The sequence below is a fragment of the Mesitornis unicolor genome, unplaced genomic scaffold, assembly GCF_000695765.1.
Source record: "Mesitornis unicolor isolate BGI_N332 unplaced genomic scaffold, ASM69576v1 scaffold2924, whole genome shotgun sequence".
In the NCBI taxonomy this organism is placed as follows: Eukaryota; Metazoa; Chordata; class Aves; order Mesitornithiformes; family Mesitornithidae; genus Mesitornis; species Mesitornis unicolor.
Genome location: NW_010177885.1, coordinates 91222 through 113006, shown reverse-complemented (window position 1 = coordinate 113006; position 21785 = coordinate 91222). Strand labels below are relative to the sequence as shown.

General features: G+C 38.8%; 1 protein-coding gene across 1 annotated transcript in view; it reads left to right on the top strand.

Moving 5' to 3' along the window:
- DSCAM (Down syndrome cell adhesion molecule) overlaps positions 1 to 21785 on the top strand; it is a gene marked incomplete at its 5' end in the record, with an annotated part of 163232 nt that overhangs the window by 115411 nt on the left and 26036 nt on the right. The window contains 4 exons of the mRNA XM_010182256.1: positions 2367 to 2543; positions 10059 to 10089; positions 15802 to 15917; positions 18676 to 18825. Coding sequence (XP_010180558.1) covers positions 2367 to 2543; positions 10059 to 10089; positions 15802 to 15917; positions 18676 to 18825 — 474 coding nt within the window. The remainder of the gene's footprint in view (positions 1 to 2366; positions 2544 to 10058; positions 10090 to 15801; positions 15918 to 18675; positions 18826 to 21785) is intronic.

Below are 21785 nucleotides of genomic sequence, written 5' to 3'. Positions count from 1 at the left end.
GTTCATAGACATTTCAGCTAACCATTGTCAGCTTACAGATTTTATGACCTTCCTGCCCCTTGTTTTTAAGAACATTTGCACTTCAGTACTTAAGTAGATATTTTTAGCAATGTGCAGCTGTAGTGTGTAACGCTGCAAAGGAGCTTCCCAACTCAGAGATCAGCTACTCAGTAGCCCTGACATTAAATCAGATCAGCTTTGTAGCTGCTCTAAACTGCTAATTTCTAGCCCACTAGGGAACTTCCTACCGGGAAGAACAGTTAGGACACAGGAAAACACTTCATAGTCACAAGGTGCAATGGGAGGTGCTGGAAGGGCTGAAATGTATGGGAAAATGGGGTCAGAAACATTCAAATTACAACTTCTATGAAGCACCAGTAAAGCAGGCTAACAAAGGGCAATAGTGAATTGACCTGGGGAAAAAAATAAACGACACTCCCAATTTGTATGGGATTTTGTTCTGAGAAAAGCTTCGATCATTTCACTCCTAGCCAGCGCCTATAATGACAACAAATGTTGAAATAGTGTTTTCTCAATGGATAGCAGGTTTACGTTTTGGTGATTTCTAATATAATTGCTGAACATCCACAAATGGATAATGTGAAGGATATATAAACTTGCAGTATGTTTTTTTAATTAAGCTTCTGTTGGCTGTATATAACTTTCAGAGGTTTACAGTTTACTTGGAAGAGGTATGGAAAATTTTAATCACCTACCTAAACACATAAGGTTTAACAGAAATTAAGGTCACTCTTAATTTGATTTTCATCACAGTATTAAGGAGAGCAAGACATAACTTTAGGTATTATTGAACCCAAGGGTCCTTACTCAATGGTCTATGTGACTTTAATTCAGAGCAAAATTTGGCCCTTTAGTACTGAGGAGGGTTTAGGAGGATTTAGAAACAGTTATCAGTATTATCTTCAGAAGCCTGAAGTTCTTTCAGTTTCTTAATCTAATCATTTTATTTGCCTTTAGAGTAGTGCAAAAACTGTATCTCAGTTAAGACAAGATGAAAATAATCTACTGTGTGTTATTCCAAGAAGTGGAAAACTAGAAAAAGAATGAAAAATATGGGAAAGAACTGCAATGGAAAAGTAGAAAAAGAATCTAAAGGACCTACTCTTCTCACTATATGCAACTCAAATAGCTCTTCTGAAAAATCATGGCTTAGAATTCTGCCTTTTCACTGTGGTTATGGTACTCACATTGTACTACATCATATCACAATTCTTTTTCTGATACTGTGTGGTACATAATAAGATATAACTATATCACACAATGCAGCAATTGAACTGTAAAAAAAAGTGCCTGTTTTTCTATCTCATTCTTCTATACTTTCAGCAAATAAGTAGCCACCTTTATTTTTCAGTACTTTTCAGTACAGTTAAAATTGAATAGCTTCCTTCGAAAGTCATCACAGTTCACAACACTTGCATGTTTCTACCCATTTCAAACAAATCTGCATTTTATAGCTTCATTTGTGGTTGCATTCAGCAGTTTAATAGTAATCAGGAAATGAGAAAGAAGCCTTCCATGACTAAACAGCCTTCCAAAGAAAGTGCTGCATTCTTCTCACGTCCTTTAGAAGTAAAGAAAAAAGAATTTAAAAGTTCAAGTATTATATATCAACAGGAAGACCAGGTATATTCAAAATGCAAATATGTCCCAAAATGAAAAAGTGAGCTGCCTGGCGATGCCAGTAGTTTGTAGATTCATTTCCCTCACTTCATTCTCAAAATCTGATTGTTTCCATCCAGTGTAACTCTCCTGTTTTACTGATGAGTATAATGTCAGATGCTCTTTAGCAAATTAGCGTTAGGTTGACTATCTGAATTTCAGATCAGTATCACTACTACACCCCTCAGATATGATATAAGAATGTCTCTGTGCAAAGGATTCATCTGGTACATGTAGCACAAAATGAACTTTGTCAAATACATTCCTTATAAAGGAAAAGCCCAGAAGAGAGTGCGAGTACATTGCAGTAGTGCTATTTTCAAATAGTAAGGAGTAATACAGATAGGCAGTAATTCTGAGATTGCTTACAGCTTTGTAATGATATAATATGACTTAAATTGATCATAGTATTTGACTGTGTAATGGGCATGGTGTTCTTTCAACAATGAATGCACCTCTTCTGGATTTCTGATAATCTGTGAGTCTCTGCAGTCAGTAGCTTGTTATCAGTGTGACTGGTTACATATGCATGGCCATTACACATGCAAACATAGCATCCACTGTTAACATGACAAATCCTTCTTAATGTTCTGCATGCAACTGAAGCATACAACATGCCATATTCCCTGAGAATTCAATCTTTTGTCTTCATTAATAGGCATCTAATATCATGACACTGTTTCCAGGTACAATCCCTCCACTCATTAAGTCAGTTGTGCAAAGTGAGGAAGGGCTGGCAACCAACGAAGGGCTAAAGATGCTGGTGACCATTTCCTGTATCTTGGTTGGGGTCTTGCTGCTTTTTGTGATGCTGCTGATCGTGCGGAGGAGGAGGAGGGAGCAGAGACTGAAAAGGCTGAGAGGTAAGATGAGAGTTGTGGAACTTATTTCTGCATATGCGTACTACCTGACCGTGAAAATACAAGTGGGGCTGCACATGACCAAACTGTTCAACCCCAAGTTGGGGAACCTGCAATATGCAACAAAGGCAACAAATCATGTGTGTTTTCCACAGAAACTCCTATTTTTTTCATTTGGTAGAAAGTTCCTAAAAAATAACTCTTGTATCCATTGTGATTATTTTTCATGGGGAACAAGAAAATAATTCTCATGCGGTGGTTTTTTTTTAGTTTTCCTTTTTTTGTTATTGTTTGATTCCTTCGTAAACAGTTTTAATAACTTAAAATCATATTTTTTTCAATGGATAAAATCAGATGTTCTGAAGATGGAGGGATTTCAGTTTTCCAGCAGATACAAACCATGATTTCCAAACTATAAAATGAAAGTAGCCACATATTAGTAGGCTAGAAAACACAGACAGATATTCTCAGATTTTCTACCACATCTTTTTCCCTATGATGTATTATAACAGAACTATTACAACACCAGTTCAGTTTTCACTGACCTTTCATTGTTGGTGATCTGTACTTTTCTCTAATCTTTATTCAAATTCAGGTGTTTGCTATGTGAATAAGTTTTAGATCTGTGAATTCATTTAACTTTATCAATTGCCTAGTAAATATGCGTGGTTGAGCCACAACCAGGTTTTTGATCCTTGCAGTCTGCCACTTCTGCACTTGGCCTTGTAGGATTTGCACTAGCACGTGATAGCAGACTTCACACTGAAGTTATTTAGGAAAAAGCCTTTCAAATCACATGCTGAATAAATAGCAAAGTGATTTCTCATCTGCAAAAATGTTTAATTATTTCCAAATATGATTATGATATATATGAAAACCAGGGCCAACTCTGTGTATTCCATCTCACCTTATGTCATGGTTCAAGCCCAGTGGGCAACTGAGCACCACGAGGCCTGCTCGTGCACTTCTCCTCCAGTGGGATGAGGAGAAGAAAATATAACAAAGAGCTCATGGGCTAGGAAAAAAGGACAGTGAGGGTTCACTCACCACTTATGGTCACAGGTAAAACAAAACAGACTCAATCTGAGGAGAAAAAGACAAACAATTTAATTTGTTATCAGTAGCATCAGAATAGAATAGTGAGAGGTACAATCATGTCTCAAAGTCAATGCCTTCCCCCACCCCTCCCTTTCTCAGGCTCAGGTTTGTCCCTGGTTTCTTTACCTCCTTCTCACCCAGCAGTACAGGGGGATGGGAATGGGGGTTGCAGTCAGTTCATCCCATGCTGTCTCTGCTGCTCCTTCCTCTTTACGGGTAGGGAGGACTCCTCCCCCTCTTTCCTCTGTTTCCACATGGTGTCCCTCCCACAGGAGAAAGTCTTCCATGAACTTCTCTGTGGGTCTGCCCATGGCTGCAGGTTCCTCACGACCTGGTCTGGTGTGGGTTTCCCTTCCACATGGTGTAGTCCTTCCCATAGACTGCTCCAGCACACACTGCCCATGGAGTCCACCTTCTCATGTGGATCACTGCTCCACCGTTAAACCTCCACAGGTTGCAGGCGGGTTGACCTCCCCTCTCACCATGGATTGCAGAGGAATCTCTGCTCTGGCACACCTCCTTCTCCCCACCTTCCTCTTTTCTTCACCAACCTTGGTGTCTTCACAGTTGTTCTCCTCACATCCCACTCCTTTCTCTTCTGCAAGTTTCTTCCACTAGCTCTTGAAGAGTTCCCAGCTCCCTTGGGCTGGAGCTGCAGTGGGGCTTGGGCTTGAGCTGGGGTTGGTCCAGATCAGCCAGGTCACGTCAACGCTGCTCATGCCAGTGCCACACTGGTTTGGGCCAGGGCAAGAGAGAGCAGGCCATGTGTTGCACCCCTCTTAAATACTTCATTCACAGAGGCATTTATTGGCTTGGCCGTGGTCAGAGGTCAGTCAGAAATTGGAGCCAGGGGACCTTCTAGCCTCTTCTGAGAGAAGGTATCTCCTTAGCCCTCACCCACTACCAAAAAACCCCAAACCTTACAGAAACCCAATACACCTTAGCATCTGCTCATCTCTTTTTTAGGTCTCATTTTGTCTTTCGTAACAATATTTTGGATGTTTTTGCAAAAAAGAGACAGAGATATAGGACTCTTAGTTATGGGCAAATTTGTAGATTGAAAAGGACAACCAGCCTTAGAGTTCATATACAGCTCTGGAAATCAGAGCATCTGGATGCTTTAGTTTGTATCATAACTTTATCATTCAAAATCTTTTAAGTCATTTACCTCTGTGCAGTTTTCTTCATAATAAAGCAGTGGGTTAAGGGTGAAGACAGTGTTATCTTATCTCCTCAGAAATACTGTAGGATTCCATCCAGTAATGAGCGGGATATTTTGAGCTCCTTGGCTCCAGGAAATAGTGTCTGTGCACATCTAGTTTTTCATGGTTAATTTACAAGTATTCATAGATTCTTGAGTTACAGTCCCTTAAGGAAGGCTGATGATCACTGGCCAGTATGGCTCTTGCATAACATAAAACTTTTCTGAATTATTTCCTCTGAGAATATAGGAATTTAGAAAAATATCTGATCTTCACTTAAACATAGGCAGTGACAAAGAATTCAGCAGTACTTTTGATTAAAGTTGTCAGTATTTAACCACCATTTTTGTAAAAGTTTTGTTTCATTTCTTGTCTGAATTTGTCAAGCTGCAGCTCAACATCCCAGCCATCTGGTCCTGTTATACTTCTGTCTGCCATACAGGGATTGAAGTTCATATCATATTTTCAGTCTCTCAGGATATTCCTTTTACGTGATAGTAATCAAGTGATATCAGCATCAGATAGAGAGGTAATAGCCTTTCTTCTTTCCTTTTATGGTCTTCTGTCTACATCTGCAAAGATCACCTTTTTGGGTGCAGCATTATTTTAAGAGTTTGCATTTACCATCTTATCTGTTGAGATCGTCTGACAATTCTCTGATTACAGCGCAACAGGATAATATTGTCCATTGTGTAGCTATGGCTTGTATTCATGATATATGACCTTATACTAATACCTATATTTTGCTAATTTGCAGCTAGTCTACCTGATGATCCAGATTGTTATGCCTTAGTGACATGGCATCTTCATTATATTTTAGCTATCTAATTCTTGTGTCATTTTCAAACTTTTATCAGATATGATTTAATTTAATTTTCAAACAACTGGTAAAACTACTAATGGTGTGATGTTTCATGGTGCATGGTGAAAAGAAATAATAAACAATTATTCTCTTCTTAAAAGTGTATTTTGAATATGTTGAAACCCATGTAAAATGGCTGCTGTGGTAATTTTTTACATCATACTACTTTGCTTATTAAAATATTTTGAGGTACCAAATTTTCATTCTAGAGAAATATAAATACAATGGTTTAGTGTCATTTAATCATATCTCAGTGAGAATTTTCCCAATGTCACCAATGCTCCATGAATTTCAATCTCATTTTTAAAAACTCAACTTTGTGGGATGTGGCTGATTGACCACAAGTCTGTATTGATTGGCCCCAATTATTCCATCTCCCTTAATTCATTTCATCAAGCTTCATTCCATTTTCCTCATTATTTTTTTCATTTCCAAGATCAGATTGATAGGTCTTCAGCAATTCAGATGGTTTTGTTCGTTCTTCTTGAAGACTGATCCCATATTAGCCATTTTCTGCTCTTCTAGAGAGTACTTCATGTTCTAAAAGTCTTACTGAAAATTACTATTGCTGTTCCAGAGAACTCCTTAGTAAGTTCTCTAAAAAACCCTGTTTGCAAGTTTTTCTGATCACCTAACTAAAAAAAATGTTGTGTTTTAGTAGTTATTGTGTTCAACTTCCATCTGAATTAGTTTTGAAAAATAAATCCTGTCATTATCAGTTGATATGTATCACCTGGTGGTGTTTCTTTGAGGCACAGGACTCATTTTTCCTAAATCATGACTCCACCATCGACTTTCTTCTAGTCTACATAAGAAAGAATAGTAGCCACAGTGGAACCTTCTAAGAGGATTCATACAAGGTACAAATTGCATTCTTTCCTTTGCAGCTCCAGGAGATGTGTTTTCTCTGAACCTGCTTGACAAAGAGGAGTGGGAATTGCAAATTTATTTGCAGTACAAATGTATGCAAACATTTGTATCTGTTCTTATAGACGATGAGTTTGTGGTTCCAGTTTATGTGGGGCAAATGTAGCATAAGATGGCAGTCTCTCCACTCCTAATCCTTTCCCTCCTTGTTTTAGCATGTAGGGACAGGTAAACCTTTGTCTTCCTCCTGTGTCATGCCCAGTATGGTTTATTTGTACAGGAGAACTCTTGCTTAGAAAGAAAATGTAGTTTTCATCAAAGCCCTGATTTTTGCCCAGTTTAGTAGTTCTATAGGTCAGGTCACGAGAAGGTCAACTGACTGTTGGAGTTCAGCAGCTTTTACATTAGTCAGCATATTTTATAACAGAGGAACCTGATGAATTACCACTCTTTCTCCTTACTATTAACCTAGCTCCACTACTACCGTAAATAGTTTTCCCTTTGTTTTTAAATCCAACTCACCTTAATCCAAGCAGAAAGTGTCAGCATAGCATGATAGTTCAGAAGTGGCAGCATGCAATTTAAAACTCTATCACGGCCTCTGATTTCCCAGGGGGCAAGCCAAATGTGTTAGGAATTTTAAAGGTGGCTGCTCCAGCAAATAGAAGTGAGGGCTGTCACTGGGTCGGTGCCTGTCGGCATAGTCATGCATCAAACCCACAGTGAGGGGCAGTTTATCTTTTTCACTCTGTCATTCATGGCCTCCCCAAGCCATATTTTCCCCACCTGAAAACCAGGAGATAGGACACTGACAGGGATACTGTCCTGTTTCATGAGTATTCTCAATTTGGTGATCAAAAATCTAATGTAGGAAATACATACTACAACCTGTAGCCTGTACTCATTAGTTTCTGAAACTTCTTCGGTGGCTGATGTTTTGGACACAGTGCTACCATACTTAGTTGCTTTTAGGCTTCCTGGTTTTGCTTTGACAGATACATAAGATCCCTAGTCTTCTTGGGACATCTGTTTTGGTTCAGTCTTTCACTAACTTGTGTGCCTAGTACAGCCATCATTAATTACAGTAGTGCTGCTGACTATTGTAATCCTCTTAAATAATTATTACATTTAAACTCTCTTGCTGGAGTTAGTTTTTTTTCCTGAGGTACTTCCTTGTTCTGCTTTTTGACATGCAATGTGATCTTGCATGATACCTCATGTTATTTTTGACTGAAGAGGCACAGTCTCCTTTGCATCTCTTTGACCAAGAATGCATATCTGTTAATGTGTATTTGAATATATACCACAAACATTTATTGGTGAGAATGCAACGCTTTTTTCAGATGCAACATGGAACACAGTTATATGCTGTGCAGCACCCAAGAACGTGTGAGGGAGGTGGTTTGTCATTTAATCCTGGTAAACAAATCTAAAAAACAAACTGAATTACGTCAGGTCAAGAAACCTTCAGCTTTGTCCCTTCAGCTTTTCTTGACTTGTGAATTACACAAGTATCCATAGTCTTCACTTAAAGAGGCAGCAATTGCTTCACAAAAGCTGCTAGCTGAATTAAAATAATATTTGCATATTAAATCACTCTTATCAGGTAGGTTTACCAGAGGCAGAATGTGTGCATAGTCTCTTCATGATTCTGGTGCTGCTAGAATGAAAATGAGCATCATAGTTTGCTGAAAAAAACATGACTTGGAACAGGAACTCCATTTTTTTTTGTATTCTTCAAAAGAACTGGGTCCCTTCCTGAGCCCTTAGAAGCCATTAGCAAAACTACCTCTGATGTCATTTGGGAGCAACAGCAGTGGTAGTTTGGTATATGACTGATCATGAAGTCATTGTCATCTACTATGTAGTACCATTTATAAATGTGTTAACAGCAAGAGGCTGTTAACAAACAAAGTGAAAAATAGTGAGTCTGAGTGCCTAAATGGAGCACTGTTTGGATTAGATGGGACATATCAGATGAAGAGTCCTTCCCTTCACCAGAAATCTACCATGCTTTGTGCTGAAAAGAGATAGAGGAAAGTTAAAGATAAAGAAGGGGAGCAAACAGACCCAGAGGAAGTGCAGAATTTCCGCTTCTCCAGTAGTAGGTGAGGAATAAATCCTAAGGCAGGCAAGCTGGCACAGTGTCAGAGAAACAGAATGTAAAAAGTGGATGCATAGGGTTTTGTTAGTTTGGGTTTTTGTTGTGAATTAAAAGAGCTCTTTGTCCATCACTTTTTAAAATGAATACAAATACAGCCTGAGTGATTAAGATGGTGGTTTGTTTCTGCCTGCATCCTCTGAATTTTAAAGGCAGGATTTTTACCAGGAACACAAGCAACGAAATTGTTGTAGTTAAAGGAGACCAAAGAGGTGACTAAAGAATAAAAAAGGTTTCAGAAGTGAGAGGGAGAAAACAAAGACAAATTCAATAAGTATCTTGGCAGGTGCTGGTAGATTTACAAGCAGAAGATAAGAGAAGAAATATAAAGTTTCACATAATAGAGTTCCTTGAAGACTTAGGACTTGGAATGGCTTTCTTCTCAGATTTGCTTCACTTGGTTGCACAAAAGGCTGCTTTGTTACTGTGTGATATACTTAAGGACTCTGGAATCAGCATTTTTAAGTGACTTTGTTTAGCAGCAGACTGCAGGAGAACAAAGCATAGCTGTCTAATTTTGCTGTATACTGATACAGAAATTATTATATTATCTTGATAAAGTTTTACAGAAAGCTACCTGAAGAACACTGGGTAAACAAATCTTCAGCTATGTCCTTTGGTTTGATAGGTACCAGAATAATGATATCCCCAGAGGATTTTATGCTATTAAAAACAGCAATGACAACAAGAAGAGTAATACTTCTCTGTCAACAGCACCTCATTTTGCAGAGGTGGTCCATGCGGGAATAAGCCACCTCCTGTTCTGTGTATAGACTGTCCTCTGAAGACCCAGTAGTAATTTTGATTTATTGCTAGTGAAAAAATATACAAGACCTCCCTTGCTCAGACCTCCATGCAGACAGGTTTGGTTTGGAAATGGCAGGTTGGCAATTGCTCATCCAGCTTGGGTTTGGCTCGTACCCAGAGATGGATGTCAAGATTTCTGTCTTCTTGCCTTTTCTTCCCTCCTCACCTGTTCACTTGCTAACTTTAGCATGAAGGAACAGAGAGCCCTGTTATTTGTTAAACTGTTTCTACTTCTAATAAGTTTAAGTAATTTTTTTTCTAGTTAAACCAATGGTAGCTTGTACTTCTCTAAGGATTTTTGGTACTACTGAGGAACTAACCAAGGCTTTCTGGGGCAGAAAGATGTAATGCAGTGAAATGCAGTTTCAGCAAAAATGGGGACTTTCAGAGATTTTTTTATGCTTGTCACTGATCTAAGAAACAACATTAGTCTCAAACATGGCTGATTCAAATCACTTCCTAATAATCCATCTATCAAATAGATTTCCATTTGTGGTGACATTTCTTCTATTTTCTTCTAGATGCAAAGAGTTTGGCTGAAATGCTTATGAGGTAAGAATAGATTTAATGTTTTTAAATTGAAAAATGTCTGTCAACTATGACATCATATTTACAAATTATTACAGGGTCAAAAGGAGAAGAAAATCTTCTATTCCTAAATCCTTTTTCAAAACACTGCATTTGACTGTTAAGAACTAGGACACATTGTTGGCTAGAAATGAGAGAAAAAAGACAATTTGTGAACAGTATATGTGAGGAAATACAATGGTAAAATTCTGAGAACTCTTGTATTAGTAGATTAAATTATAGAAGCTATGTAGGTCCATTTGCACATTTTCCAACTCAGAAAAATGTTTTCATAATATGTACTAAAGTAATTGCTCTTCAGAGATCATCTGGTTGAAGGCAGTATGTGCCTGGATGTGAATATCTCTAAACTTTACAGTTATATTTTTGTAATTCACCATTGTTAGCTGCTTATACCCAAGGGTATAAAAGAGCAGGTAAATCCATCTATTATTTTTTGGTTTTGTTTCATCAGCTCAGCATCCAGAAATCTAATTCAGTTGTTGAATTGCAATAGAATGACAATTCTGGCACCACAATTCTTTCAAAGATGGAAATTTTATATCTTCAATGTTTATTGTTTTGTCTAAGGAAAATATTGAACTTTAAAATTGCTGCATATATTTGAAAATGGGATCACCAAAGGATTATTTTTAAGTTCAAATGAGTTTTGGTTTGCTAGAAAATATTTTAGTTTTAAGCAAAAAATTTGAGAATACTGTAGATAGTTTACCAGATGAACCGTACTCTAAACTTCCTCACCCGTGATAAACTTCACCTGCTGTTGTAAGAATATACTTACCAAAGACAAATGACAGATTGTTTAAGTGTAAATTCAGCTCTATGCCATCAGTCTGCAAATACATCTGAACAGTCCCACTGACGTTAACAAGACCAGTCATGCAGGTCAGGTCATACCATTCCTATGTGCCACTTAGAAACCCCTGCTAGCAGCAGATTGCAGGTTTAAGCAACTTCTGGAGGATATGTTTTGATATTTTTCAGTGTTGCAGAAAAAAGCACAGATTAGCATAGGCAGCAAGTCTGTTCCCTAAAGAAATCGAGCACAGACTGGATGACGCAGACTCCTGGGTGATGATAGTCAATCCCAGTGACAACCACACATACCTCTGCAAAACTGGCAAACCTCTGCTGTAACCTTGATTAGCTTCACTAGTCTTACTACCACCTCTGCAAGGCCACTTCAGAGTCTCACTCCTCTGACACTTAGAAAACTCTATCAAACAGCCAACATAAGTGCCCAGTTTTGACCCGGTTTTTCCTCTGCCAGTGTCAGCCTTCAAATTGAAAAGCTGCTTTTGCCCTCCCCACCTGATGCACTCAGAGAGCAGTCAGGCCCCTTCTCAGCCTTTAGTTCAGAGCTGTTGTTCTAGGTAACTGATCCACCACCATTTAGTTTTGCTTTCACCAGCATTGAAATACAATAATCAAGTCAGTTTCTCCCATCTCATTTATTACAAATAGTATGTTGTTATTAAATTGTCATATTTTATCTTTCTCTTCTGAAAGCGTGAACAAAGCAAAGGACTACAAGAACAGGACTTAAGAGCAAGTAGGGGATATATGCTTACATTCGCAGACACATCATAACTTGGAGCTCTCAAAGTGATGCTGTTTTAGGGATCTTGCTTTCTACAGGCTAAATGTCCTGTCACTTGTGACAAACCTGTGAAATACCTCCAATCAAAACCTGAACTACCTGCCATGACTAGATGTTCCTGAAGATTTAGCATGTTAATAATCAAAGGATAATAAGCCCTCTTCAAAGCAATAGTTAGATATTATAAAGCTCCTGACATTTTATATCTTCTAGATTTCACCAAAATCTGCTATGATAAAAGTATCGAGAAAGAGGGTAAGCTGTAGGTTGTGCCTTGGTGTTTATTTATTAGCCAGAAAGTAGAAAAGAGGATACCCTGCTTGGTGGGAAGGTGTAAGGGATGGAGAGAGCTTTGTGTATCTTCTCCTTTGAGGAGATTTTTATGAGTGTGTGTAAAGCAGATTAAGAATGGAGTTTTAGTCTTTGCTTCCAAAGTTGCTGGCTTTGGCTGTGTAAGTCAAATGTCTGGGAAGCAGGATAAGCCCTACTTGAGAGCTGAACAACTTGTTGCTGATGCCTTAAACTAGCAAATGAAAATTTCTGTTGCTGTACAATCACAGCTTTTTTATTTTTCTTTTGAAAGCATAGATTCAGTCAACTTCTTTTTAACAGTTCATTGTGAATTAGTATAGCAATTCATTGAGCTTTCTAATTTTAAACACAAGGTGAGGAATCTTTTCTCACTGAATATCCCTCTGTTGGGCTGATTATTTACATGATTCAGTTTTGGGTATGGTTTTAGAGCAGCTAGCTTTGACATCAGGAAGCCATGAGGTGGCTTGACTCTCTGCCAAGAAGCCAGAATGACTTTGGGTTTACAGATCACCATATTTAATCCCTTTTTATAATTCATTTTGTAAGCTTAACCATCTTCTGTGCATACAGATATTTTCAGTCACTCAAGTGTCTTTTTAGTAAAGATCTAGAAAGATTATATAAAAGGGGGCAAGCTTTTAACTATGCAAACTCTTTCAAAATATATTACATACTGTACTTGTTCTGGAAAATGGCTCATTTATCCACAGCCTGTACATAAAACCTGTACTCATACAGACCCAAAGGCCCACGTACTCAAGTATCTGTCTTTCGTAGTGGCCAAAAGCAGACAGCTGGGTAGAGTAAAAGACTACAGCAAACACACTGACTCATTTCCCACACAGACTCCCAGCCTCTCACACTTTGGAGCTCAGAGATACATTGAACCAGAGAGAATTAATTGTACTATACACAGATCCTTACAAGGTCTGACTAGTAAATAATAGCCATAGCACATGTTTAAGCTTGGGGATTTTATGTCTGTAGGTTAAGGAAAATACAGGTAGATGTGTTTATTCCCTTTAAACAATTAATCATTGGACTCCCACCAGACTGTTATAATTCTTTGATGCCTGGATTTTCCTAGGTTAGAAAACACTTGGGCAGGAAACTTCAAAATTGCAGTCCTAAAAATCTTTGCCTCACTGCCAAGTTCTAACTGTTGGCACTTTAGGTTTTTATAACCTCAAGGTTCAGCTACTGTGGTCTGCAAAAAAAGAATTCAAAATTCCTTGAGCCAGAAGTAGATAGCATGCTGATCAGCAGCAACCCTCTTGCTGCTGCCAGTTGCCTGTTCTGTGTTTGGACACTCCATGACACCATGCTGCTGCACACAGAAGAATTAATTAGACCGGTAAGGAGGAAGAGAGAGAGCGCACAAGACAAGGCATAATTGTCGAGCATAGTGGGGAATTTTTCTCAATATATAGAGGCCTGGGTTCCACTTCTGGCTTGAAGGACCTTCCACATATTTTCCATAAAACTATCCCTGGAGCCAAGAATGGGATTCAGAATTCCTTCTTGGCAGGGGAGCAATACAACTGCAAACCTGAGGAACTGTACTCCTGTTCTCTGTGGTCCAGACGATACTGTCTGTTTGGTTGAGCACTTTGCAGTAGTAGGAATACAAAGCATTCATACTGCAGAATACTTTATAGCTCTCACCAGGATTGTGGGATTGGCATTCTCTGAGGAAAATTATTTGGTCCCTTTGTCTTCAGTGTCTCTGGTAAGTGAAGGAGGGGTGCACTGATGTATTTATTAGACTTAATTACATATTTCACAGATTCTATACATATCTGATTATCAAAATAACTATTAATAACAATTATTACAATAACTATAGTATCAAATAACTATTGGATTATTGATTATTAATTGAAACTGGATCTCAGAAATTCGGCTTTCTACTTGATCACAAGTTTGTTCTATTATTTTGGACAAGCCCAAAGTAGTCTGACTTCTCAAGGGCATGTATCCAAGCATATTTGACATGTAGATAATACATTAGTCTCTCTGATTCTCTCAAAATTTCAGCAGATTGAGTGGAAACCAATAGAGAGTGGCATCTAATCCATGCAGAGACTTTGCAGAGACTTCGAGAACATCAATGTGAAAAGTATCTGCATTTCAGGATCCTAAATGTCTTTGAAAATTTATGTGGTTAATAAGACACCGTGACTACTATTCTCCAATGGTTACATATGGAGACAAGTCTGGCAGCCCTTGGGTAGCTTTTCTGCTATTTTGCTTTCATTATGATTAAATGAGACACCGGTTGGAGTCTGTTTGAATGCATTTCAGCTATCTATCTATACATGATGGCAACAGTGTCACCTAACCACCCAGGTAAAGACAGAGACATTGAAGTTTGAGATGTGTAGACAGTGGTAATGCTGGGGACCACAAGAGCAGGGAAAGCCAGAAGGTGAGAATAAGCCAGAGAGGTGTATCTGTGTGCCTTGCAGATCGCACTTTTGGATTTGGAGCAGAATTACAGACGTCGTGACAGGGAAATTCCTCCTAAAAAGGACTCTAGGAGAACCTCCAAACCTGCAGGAGTTAGGTCTTGCTCATGTGGAATATCAGGAAGTTAAGGCAAATTGTCTAGAGATGTGGGCTCATCACACATGCATTTATCTCCTATGTCAGGGCCCTCACTTAGGAAAGAAGTGAGCTTATCATCGAGCAGCTTAATAGTCCTCTGCTGATTCCATTAACAATAATAATTCATTGCCAAAGGAGAATTAAACCGAGTGATCTATAGCTATTTCACAGTAGAAAATGAGCCTTCACTTGGATTTTAAATCTCTCTGAAGTGTGAGTACTTGGATCACACTACTGGCTGATTTGCCTTAACTTTCCTCACCCTCCCAGGGTAAAGACATATTTGCAAATATTTCCTCTCCTCCAAAGAGTAATTACATCTAAAAGGGCAAAAAGTTCTGGGTTTTTAGTGCAGTCTGAAGGTTTCTCGGTTCAAGCTCTGTACTAAAAATTATTGCAGCACTCTGTTTTACTATCCATTTTCATTTTCGTTTGGTAGACAGCTCATTTAAGAAGTCATTTTCTGGTACAAGAACTTCAAAATGAAATTGTTTCAATTTAGATTATGATAGAATAATTGCTTTATGTGCTTTTTTAGAATATTGCATCAATCAATTAGAAATAATCCATGAATGTAAACAAGATTTGTAATTTTACTCTTGTAACACCAATGGGACAGAAAACCTTTATTTATTTTATGCAATTTATTAATGAATGCTTAGTTATTAATTTGCTTTTTCATTAATCAGTTCTAGTGATATTTTAAATTTATCTAATGAAAAACAATGAAAAGTTTAAAAAATAATTAGAAATTACTCAAGACGTAATTTTTCTACTAACTGTTTTTTTATCTGTGTGTTTCATTACTCATGTTCATGAGGAATGAAAGAAAAGGTCCATCTTGGAAGGTGTTTTTACTAATTCCATTATAGGAAAGTACTTGAAGAAAACTGTATAAAATTTTCAGGAGATCACTGGTGATAAAAAACAGACCAAATCCCTCAACACTGTGCATTCATCTAACTGCTTGTCATGTGCAACAAATTAATAACACGCACTTGTAATGAGAAGGGGAAAATAAATTGTATGAGTATTTCGCTGATTGTGATTCTATTATTTTTTGTTTGAGCTGAGCAGATCTAAAATGAGGAAGTTTGCAAGTATATTTTCATTCAGGCTGAATGTAAATACATTTGCCTCTCTTTTGTTTTTAGCAAGAACACCAGGACGTCAGATACACTTAATAAACAGCAGCAAACACTGAGGATGCACATAGACATTCCCAGAGCACAGCTTCTCATCGAGGAGAGGGACACAATGGAGACCATTGGTAAAACTCCTGTTGGCCTTGTTTGCACTGGTTAATGTAACAGGCAATTTAGCTTGATTTCCTTTATCCCACACCTTTTGTCCTCACTGCACACATCAAGAAAAAAAGGCTAGAAAGGAACTTTCCAGATTTGAAAACTGACCTTTTTTTTCATCCCCTATGAATCCTATTCCACTTTAAGTAATATCAGTACAATATTTAAAATAATGCAGGACATTAGGAAAATGAAGCTGGTGGAAAGAGCCGCTGGAAGAAAATGTAAATTAAGACTGGCAATTTCATGATTTTCATTTTTATTTCTCTTTTGGCTTTGACTAAACAGTTGGATCACTGGAATTACTTATGAGGAAAATGAAATTCTGAAACTACTACATCAGTATCTAAAGATTTGCAACAGCCAGCTTCTAAAACTTACTTGTTGCATATTGTATCCACCTGTTCATATCAAATGATATTTCAACATTTTGATCAGTTTTCAGCTTTTGTGTGTCTATGCAGAATTTAAATCTGAACTGTTTCACACAACAGAAAACAAGATGTCACATGTGGCTGGCACATACTTGAAGTGTCATGAAAAACAGAATTGCTTAGAGTTGGGTTATTTTCCAAATAATTTAAACACAAGATTTCTGAAACTGCAACAGAATAAAATTACAACCAGATCTCTTGACTGTATGGGTACACGCGGAGCCAAGACCCTGCAGAATGACTGCTCTTGTTAGACTTCTAAATTTTTTGGATCATAATCTGTGTAGAAGAAGCCTGTGATGGGTGAGAACTTAAGAGCATTCCAGGGATGACATGGCTGGAGAAGAAGACAGGCATCTCCTGTCCATGCCCAGCACTGGGGAGGGACGAGCTGCTTTAGCCCTGTACGCTGTCCCACTTGCTCTCAGTCTGGCATGGTGGGGTGACCTTAGAGGACATTTCACAGTTTGTGCTGCGGATTTGAAAAGGAGAGCTATGCTTCACCTGAAATACAGACTTCTTTTAATCCTGATTTGAACTTCTCGAAGTTTGCCTCTGCGATGCAGTCTTTTGTGCCAAGCTTTATTCTAAAGGCAGTTTTTACTTTTCGAGTTACAGTTGTTGAGCAATAGGGTGTTATAGTGGAAACATCATTACTGCCTTAACGGTAACAATGCGATCACTGCCTTGGTAATAGCGAGCTCTCCTCAAAGCACTCAGAATGAGCAGGCACTTTGGCAGTCTTTGACACAGTTTACTGCCAAGAGGCTTTATTCCCAACCTGAATAAGAGCTCATCTTTTGCCATAAACAGAGTAATTTGATTTCATAATGCTCATTCTATTTATGGCCTTCTTTGGGTAAAAAATGGTAGTTATGTTATTGTGCAGAACTGTTCGCCTTGTCAAGTTAAAAATAAAAAAAACAAAAAACAGGAATGCTTAGAAGAAGTGGATCAACTTCTGCTGACTAGTAAATGGATAGAAGCCCAACTGCTGACAGTCTCCTTAGAATTGGATTACAAAGCTATATAGGATATCATAACAGGAACTTCTTGAAGCTTTTATTACTATTATGGATGGATAAAAAGACTGTAAAGAATGCAAGAGAAAGTCTGATAGTATGCAAACAATTGTTCTGCAAACACAAAGTCAGTGGAAGTTTTAGCACTGTTAAACCTCCCATGATCAAGTGGACTGGGTTCCTTTTTGGAGCAAAAGAAATACAATACAGGCATCACAGTTGGGGGGAAAAAAAAAAAGAAAAAAAAAAAGAAAAAAGAAATTAAGGAAAAAAAAGCGTAAAAGCTGTATAGCACTGGCTTTCTGCAAGGATCAAGGCCTGTGTACAAATTTGGTGAATATATCCTACCCCATAGGGAAGCAATAGACAGCAGAACCATACAGCAGGAAAAGGTCAGTGCTCATCTTTTTCTTCCAGTCCTTCCCAAGGTCAAGCTTCACCTCACATCTTTCTTTGCAGCTGCAGGAAAGCCCATAGTCAGCTGGACTATGCTGAGAGAAACTTATACAACTCACATAAAGCTCCCCAAAGCTCATTTTTCCAAATATACAACAATGAGGTTTAGTGCTGAGAGAGTGGTAGGACTTAGTCCTTAGCTTCCAGAACAGCAAAACAGTGGACTTAAGGATGCTTAGCTGCCCTAGAAGTATATTTCCATTGTCTTCACTAAGGTAGTTTTGTGCTTAAAAATAAGCAGCTCCCTAAGAATAGTCTTGGTCACGCCTGTCCCTTCTGCAACATTCTGTCCCTGGAGAAAAAGGGGACTGTTAGAGGGTTAGTTTGCAACATTACCTAATGACTTCCTTTTGGAAACACATGAGTGATTTCACTAAGAACATTACTAATTATGTCAATAAAAATAAATAAATGTAATATATTTTAGAAAAGCTCATCTGAGCTCTTTGAAAATGAAGAGGAAGAGGGCAGCATTCAAATAATGAGAAAGAAGGAATTAGGGCCAAAAAAAATTACACACAATAGCTTTTTGGAAGGATGCTTAATAGTCTATCTTAGTTGCATGTCTCTAAGGTGAAATCACAAAGGCAGACATGCATATTACACTTATCCTTTAGTTTTGCATGAACTTTGAGTTTAAACCCAGAGGCTCCCAAGCTGTGGTACACACTCCAAAGCCATCTTCAGTCCTGCAGAAGAGACAGAGCTGCCACTGTCAGTGGCGGCACCCAGCTGAAAATAAGTCTGGGGACTTGATATAAAGCTCTTATGAAATTTGTTACTCATTATCTGATGGATTTTTTTACTCACAGATGACAGGTCAACAGTTCTGCTCACTGATGCTGACTTTGGAGAGACGTCTAAGCAGAAGTCACTGACGGTCACCCACACAGTACATTACCAGTCTGTGTCACAAGCTACAGGACCACTGGTGGATGTTTCTGATGCCCGGCCAGGAACAAGTAAGCATATAAGAGAATATGTTATCTGAAGAGGAGAAAGCTATAAGAAAATAAATATAGTGCTCCTGCATTTACATCCTCATGGAGTTTTTTTCTTCCATCTGAAAGTGGAGAGAAATCTATTTAGGTCAGCAGAGAATTTTTCTTATACAATTGCATTTAGTGATTCAATATGGTAAAAGTTGCATATGCATCTGAAATGTAGGTGTAATTTGAAATAATTCATACCTGGCTTTCATTAAAACAAATGCATGCTAGATTTTATTTTCTAGAATTTATTCAGTAAATTAGCTTAATGGCTTTTAGTGTCTAATGTTTTTTTTCTCACTGATCAATCTCTATTGTATTTCAAAATACATCTTCCCTCCTTACCTCTTCATCAAGCAAAAAATACATTTCTCATTATTGCTTTTCTGAAAAAGTTGTATTTCCAGTTTTAGTTATTATAGTAAATTACTTTCCCCAGATATATTCATGCTGAGTTATTCTTATAGTGATTAAAATACCATCATAAATTAATATACTGCTGCAATCCATTCTCCTTAATTTCTCTCATTAATGTGTTCCATATCTATGTAAATGAAAAAGAAAACCACTAGATCGGAGGAATACTCATGAGTTAGGAATATTACCAAAGTGTAGTACACAAGCAGCGTGCAATTCCTAAAATCTCTTGAATGATTTCTATTCCATGACCATTTCAGAATCTGTTTATTTGGTGAGTTTGGTGAACATAAATGCTGAAAGCTTAGTTGTATATCACCTAAAATCCAGGTTATTTAAAAAATCTTCATCTTCATTTCCACCCCAAACTTTATAAATTATAGCTGTTCTAGTCCTGACCTTGCTGCTTTTCTATCATAGTTTTAAGCTGTGGCTAGTTATTTCTTGAGGACTAGATTAGTACCATCATTCTTATTTGCTTTTTCCTTCATGGAGAGTGATGGCACTTGAATTAAATGAGTCAAGATACTACATTCATTTTCTTTCTGGTACCACTCTTTTCTCTCTTCTTTATATTACATATATGCAGACTAGCCTGCTCACTAAGAGCAAAAAAATATCACATCATTTTTATCATGTTGGCAGATCAAGATCATCTGAGTAAACAATGGACTTTATTGTTTTCCAACTCTGCCTTTTCTATTAAGGAAAGAAGCACCACTTCAAAATTGCCTGCCTGTATCATGCCACAGCATTTTATAGCACCAGCATATTCCATTCCTAATCCCTTTTTTGTGTGCAGTTATGTGCTTCAGTCCACTGAGGTCAAGGAGAGACTTCCTTCAAATTAAACTGTGGTTTAACTCATATATGAGAGTGTGATCTGTGCCCAGCCCAGCACTGGAAATAGAAATCCACCATCACTTTTATTATGCAGTAAAGATCCAATTGCAGCAGTGCACAGAGCTGGATCAAAGACTTATAGGTAGTGTCCTCTGGATTTAAGACACTAATATGGCTTTGATAGAGGCTGGGCTGTGAGACTTTTGCTTAGATCCACAGTTTTCTCTGTGAAGAGGGGAGCAGTGCCCAGCTGGGTGGCTCAAAGGTTATGGATCCTCCTGTCTGAACACACCCACACTCACTGATTTGCATATATTCCCTTACAGACCTAAGTTGTTCTCTAGGTTTTTGTGTTTATTTAGTTTTAAATAAGGTATGCTCCGTGAACCTTTGCTTTGCTCACCTCAGCTCTCTACAGTTTCAGCATATGACAGCGGAGCTGGCTTAACAACCGGGGCACCAGACGTGTGGTGTTTTCCATCACACAGGCAGCTCTGGAGGCAGCTCCCCTTATGCAGTGCTGTTTAATACCTTCATTAACGATATTGGTTGAGTGCACCCTCAGCAAGTTCACTGATGATACCAAGCTGAGTGGTGAGGTTAATGTGCCAGAGGGATGGGATGCCATCCAGAGGGACCTGGACAAGCTGGAGAAGTGGACCCAGATGAACCTCATGAGGTTCAACAAGGCCAAGGGCAGGGTCCTGCACCTGGGTTGGGACAATCCTCATTACCAATACAAGCTGGGAGATGATGTGCTGGAAAGCAGCCCTGAGGAAAAGGATTTGGGGGTACTGGTGGATGAAAAGCTGGACATGAGCCACCAATGTGCATCTGCAGCCCAGAAGGCCAACCACATCCTGGGCTGCATCAAAAGAAGCGTGGCCAGCAGATTGAGGGAGGTGATTCTGCCCCTCTACTCTGCTCTGGTGAGACCCTACCTGGAGTACTGTGTCCAGCTTTGGAGCCCCCAACACAAAAAGGACATCAAAATGCTGGAACATGCACAGAGAAGGGTCACAAAGGTGATCAAAGGGCTGGAGCACCTCTCCTGTGAAGATAGGCTGTGAGAGTTGGGGTTGTTCAGCCTGGAGAAGAGAAGACTCTGAGAAGGTTATAGCAACCTTCCAATCACAGAATCACAGAATATTAGGAGTTGGAAGGGACCTCAAAAGATCATCCAGTCCAACTCCCCTGCCAGAGCAGGATCACCTAGACTAGGTCACACAGGAACGTGTCCAGGTGGGTTTTGAATGTCTCCAGAGAAGGAGACTCCACAACCTCTCTGGACAGCCTGGTCCAGCGCTCTGTCACCCTTACAGTAAAAAAGTTTTTCCTCATGTTCACATGGAACCTCCTATGCTCCAGCTTGCACCCATTTCCCCTTGTCCTGTCATTGGCTGTCACTGAGAAGAGCCTGGCTCCTTCCTCCTGACACTCGCCCTTTACAAATTTATAAACATTAATGAGGTCGCCCCTCAGTCTCCTCTTTTCCAAGCTAAACAGACCCAGCTTCCTCAGCCACTCTTCATAACGGAGATGCTCCACTCCCAGAACTGAACACAATATTCCAAATGCAGTCTCACCGGAGCAGAGGGGAGGGAGAACCTCTCTCGACCTACTAACCACACCCCTTCTGATACACCTCAGGATGCCATTTGCCTTCTTGGCTG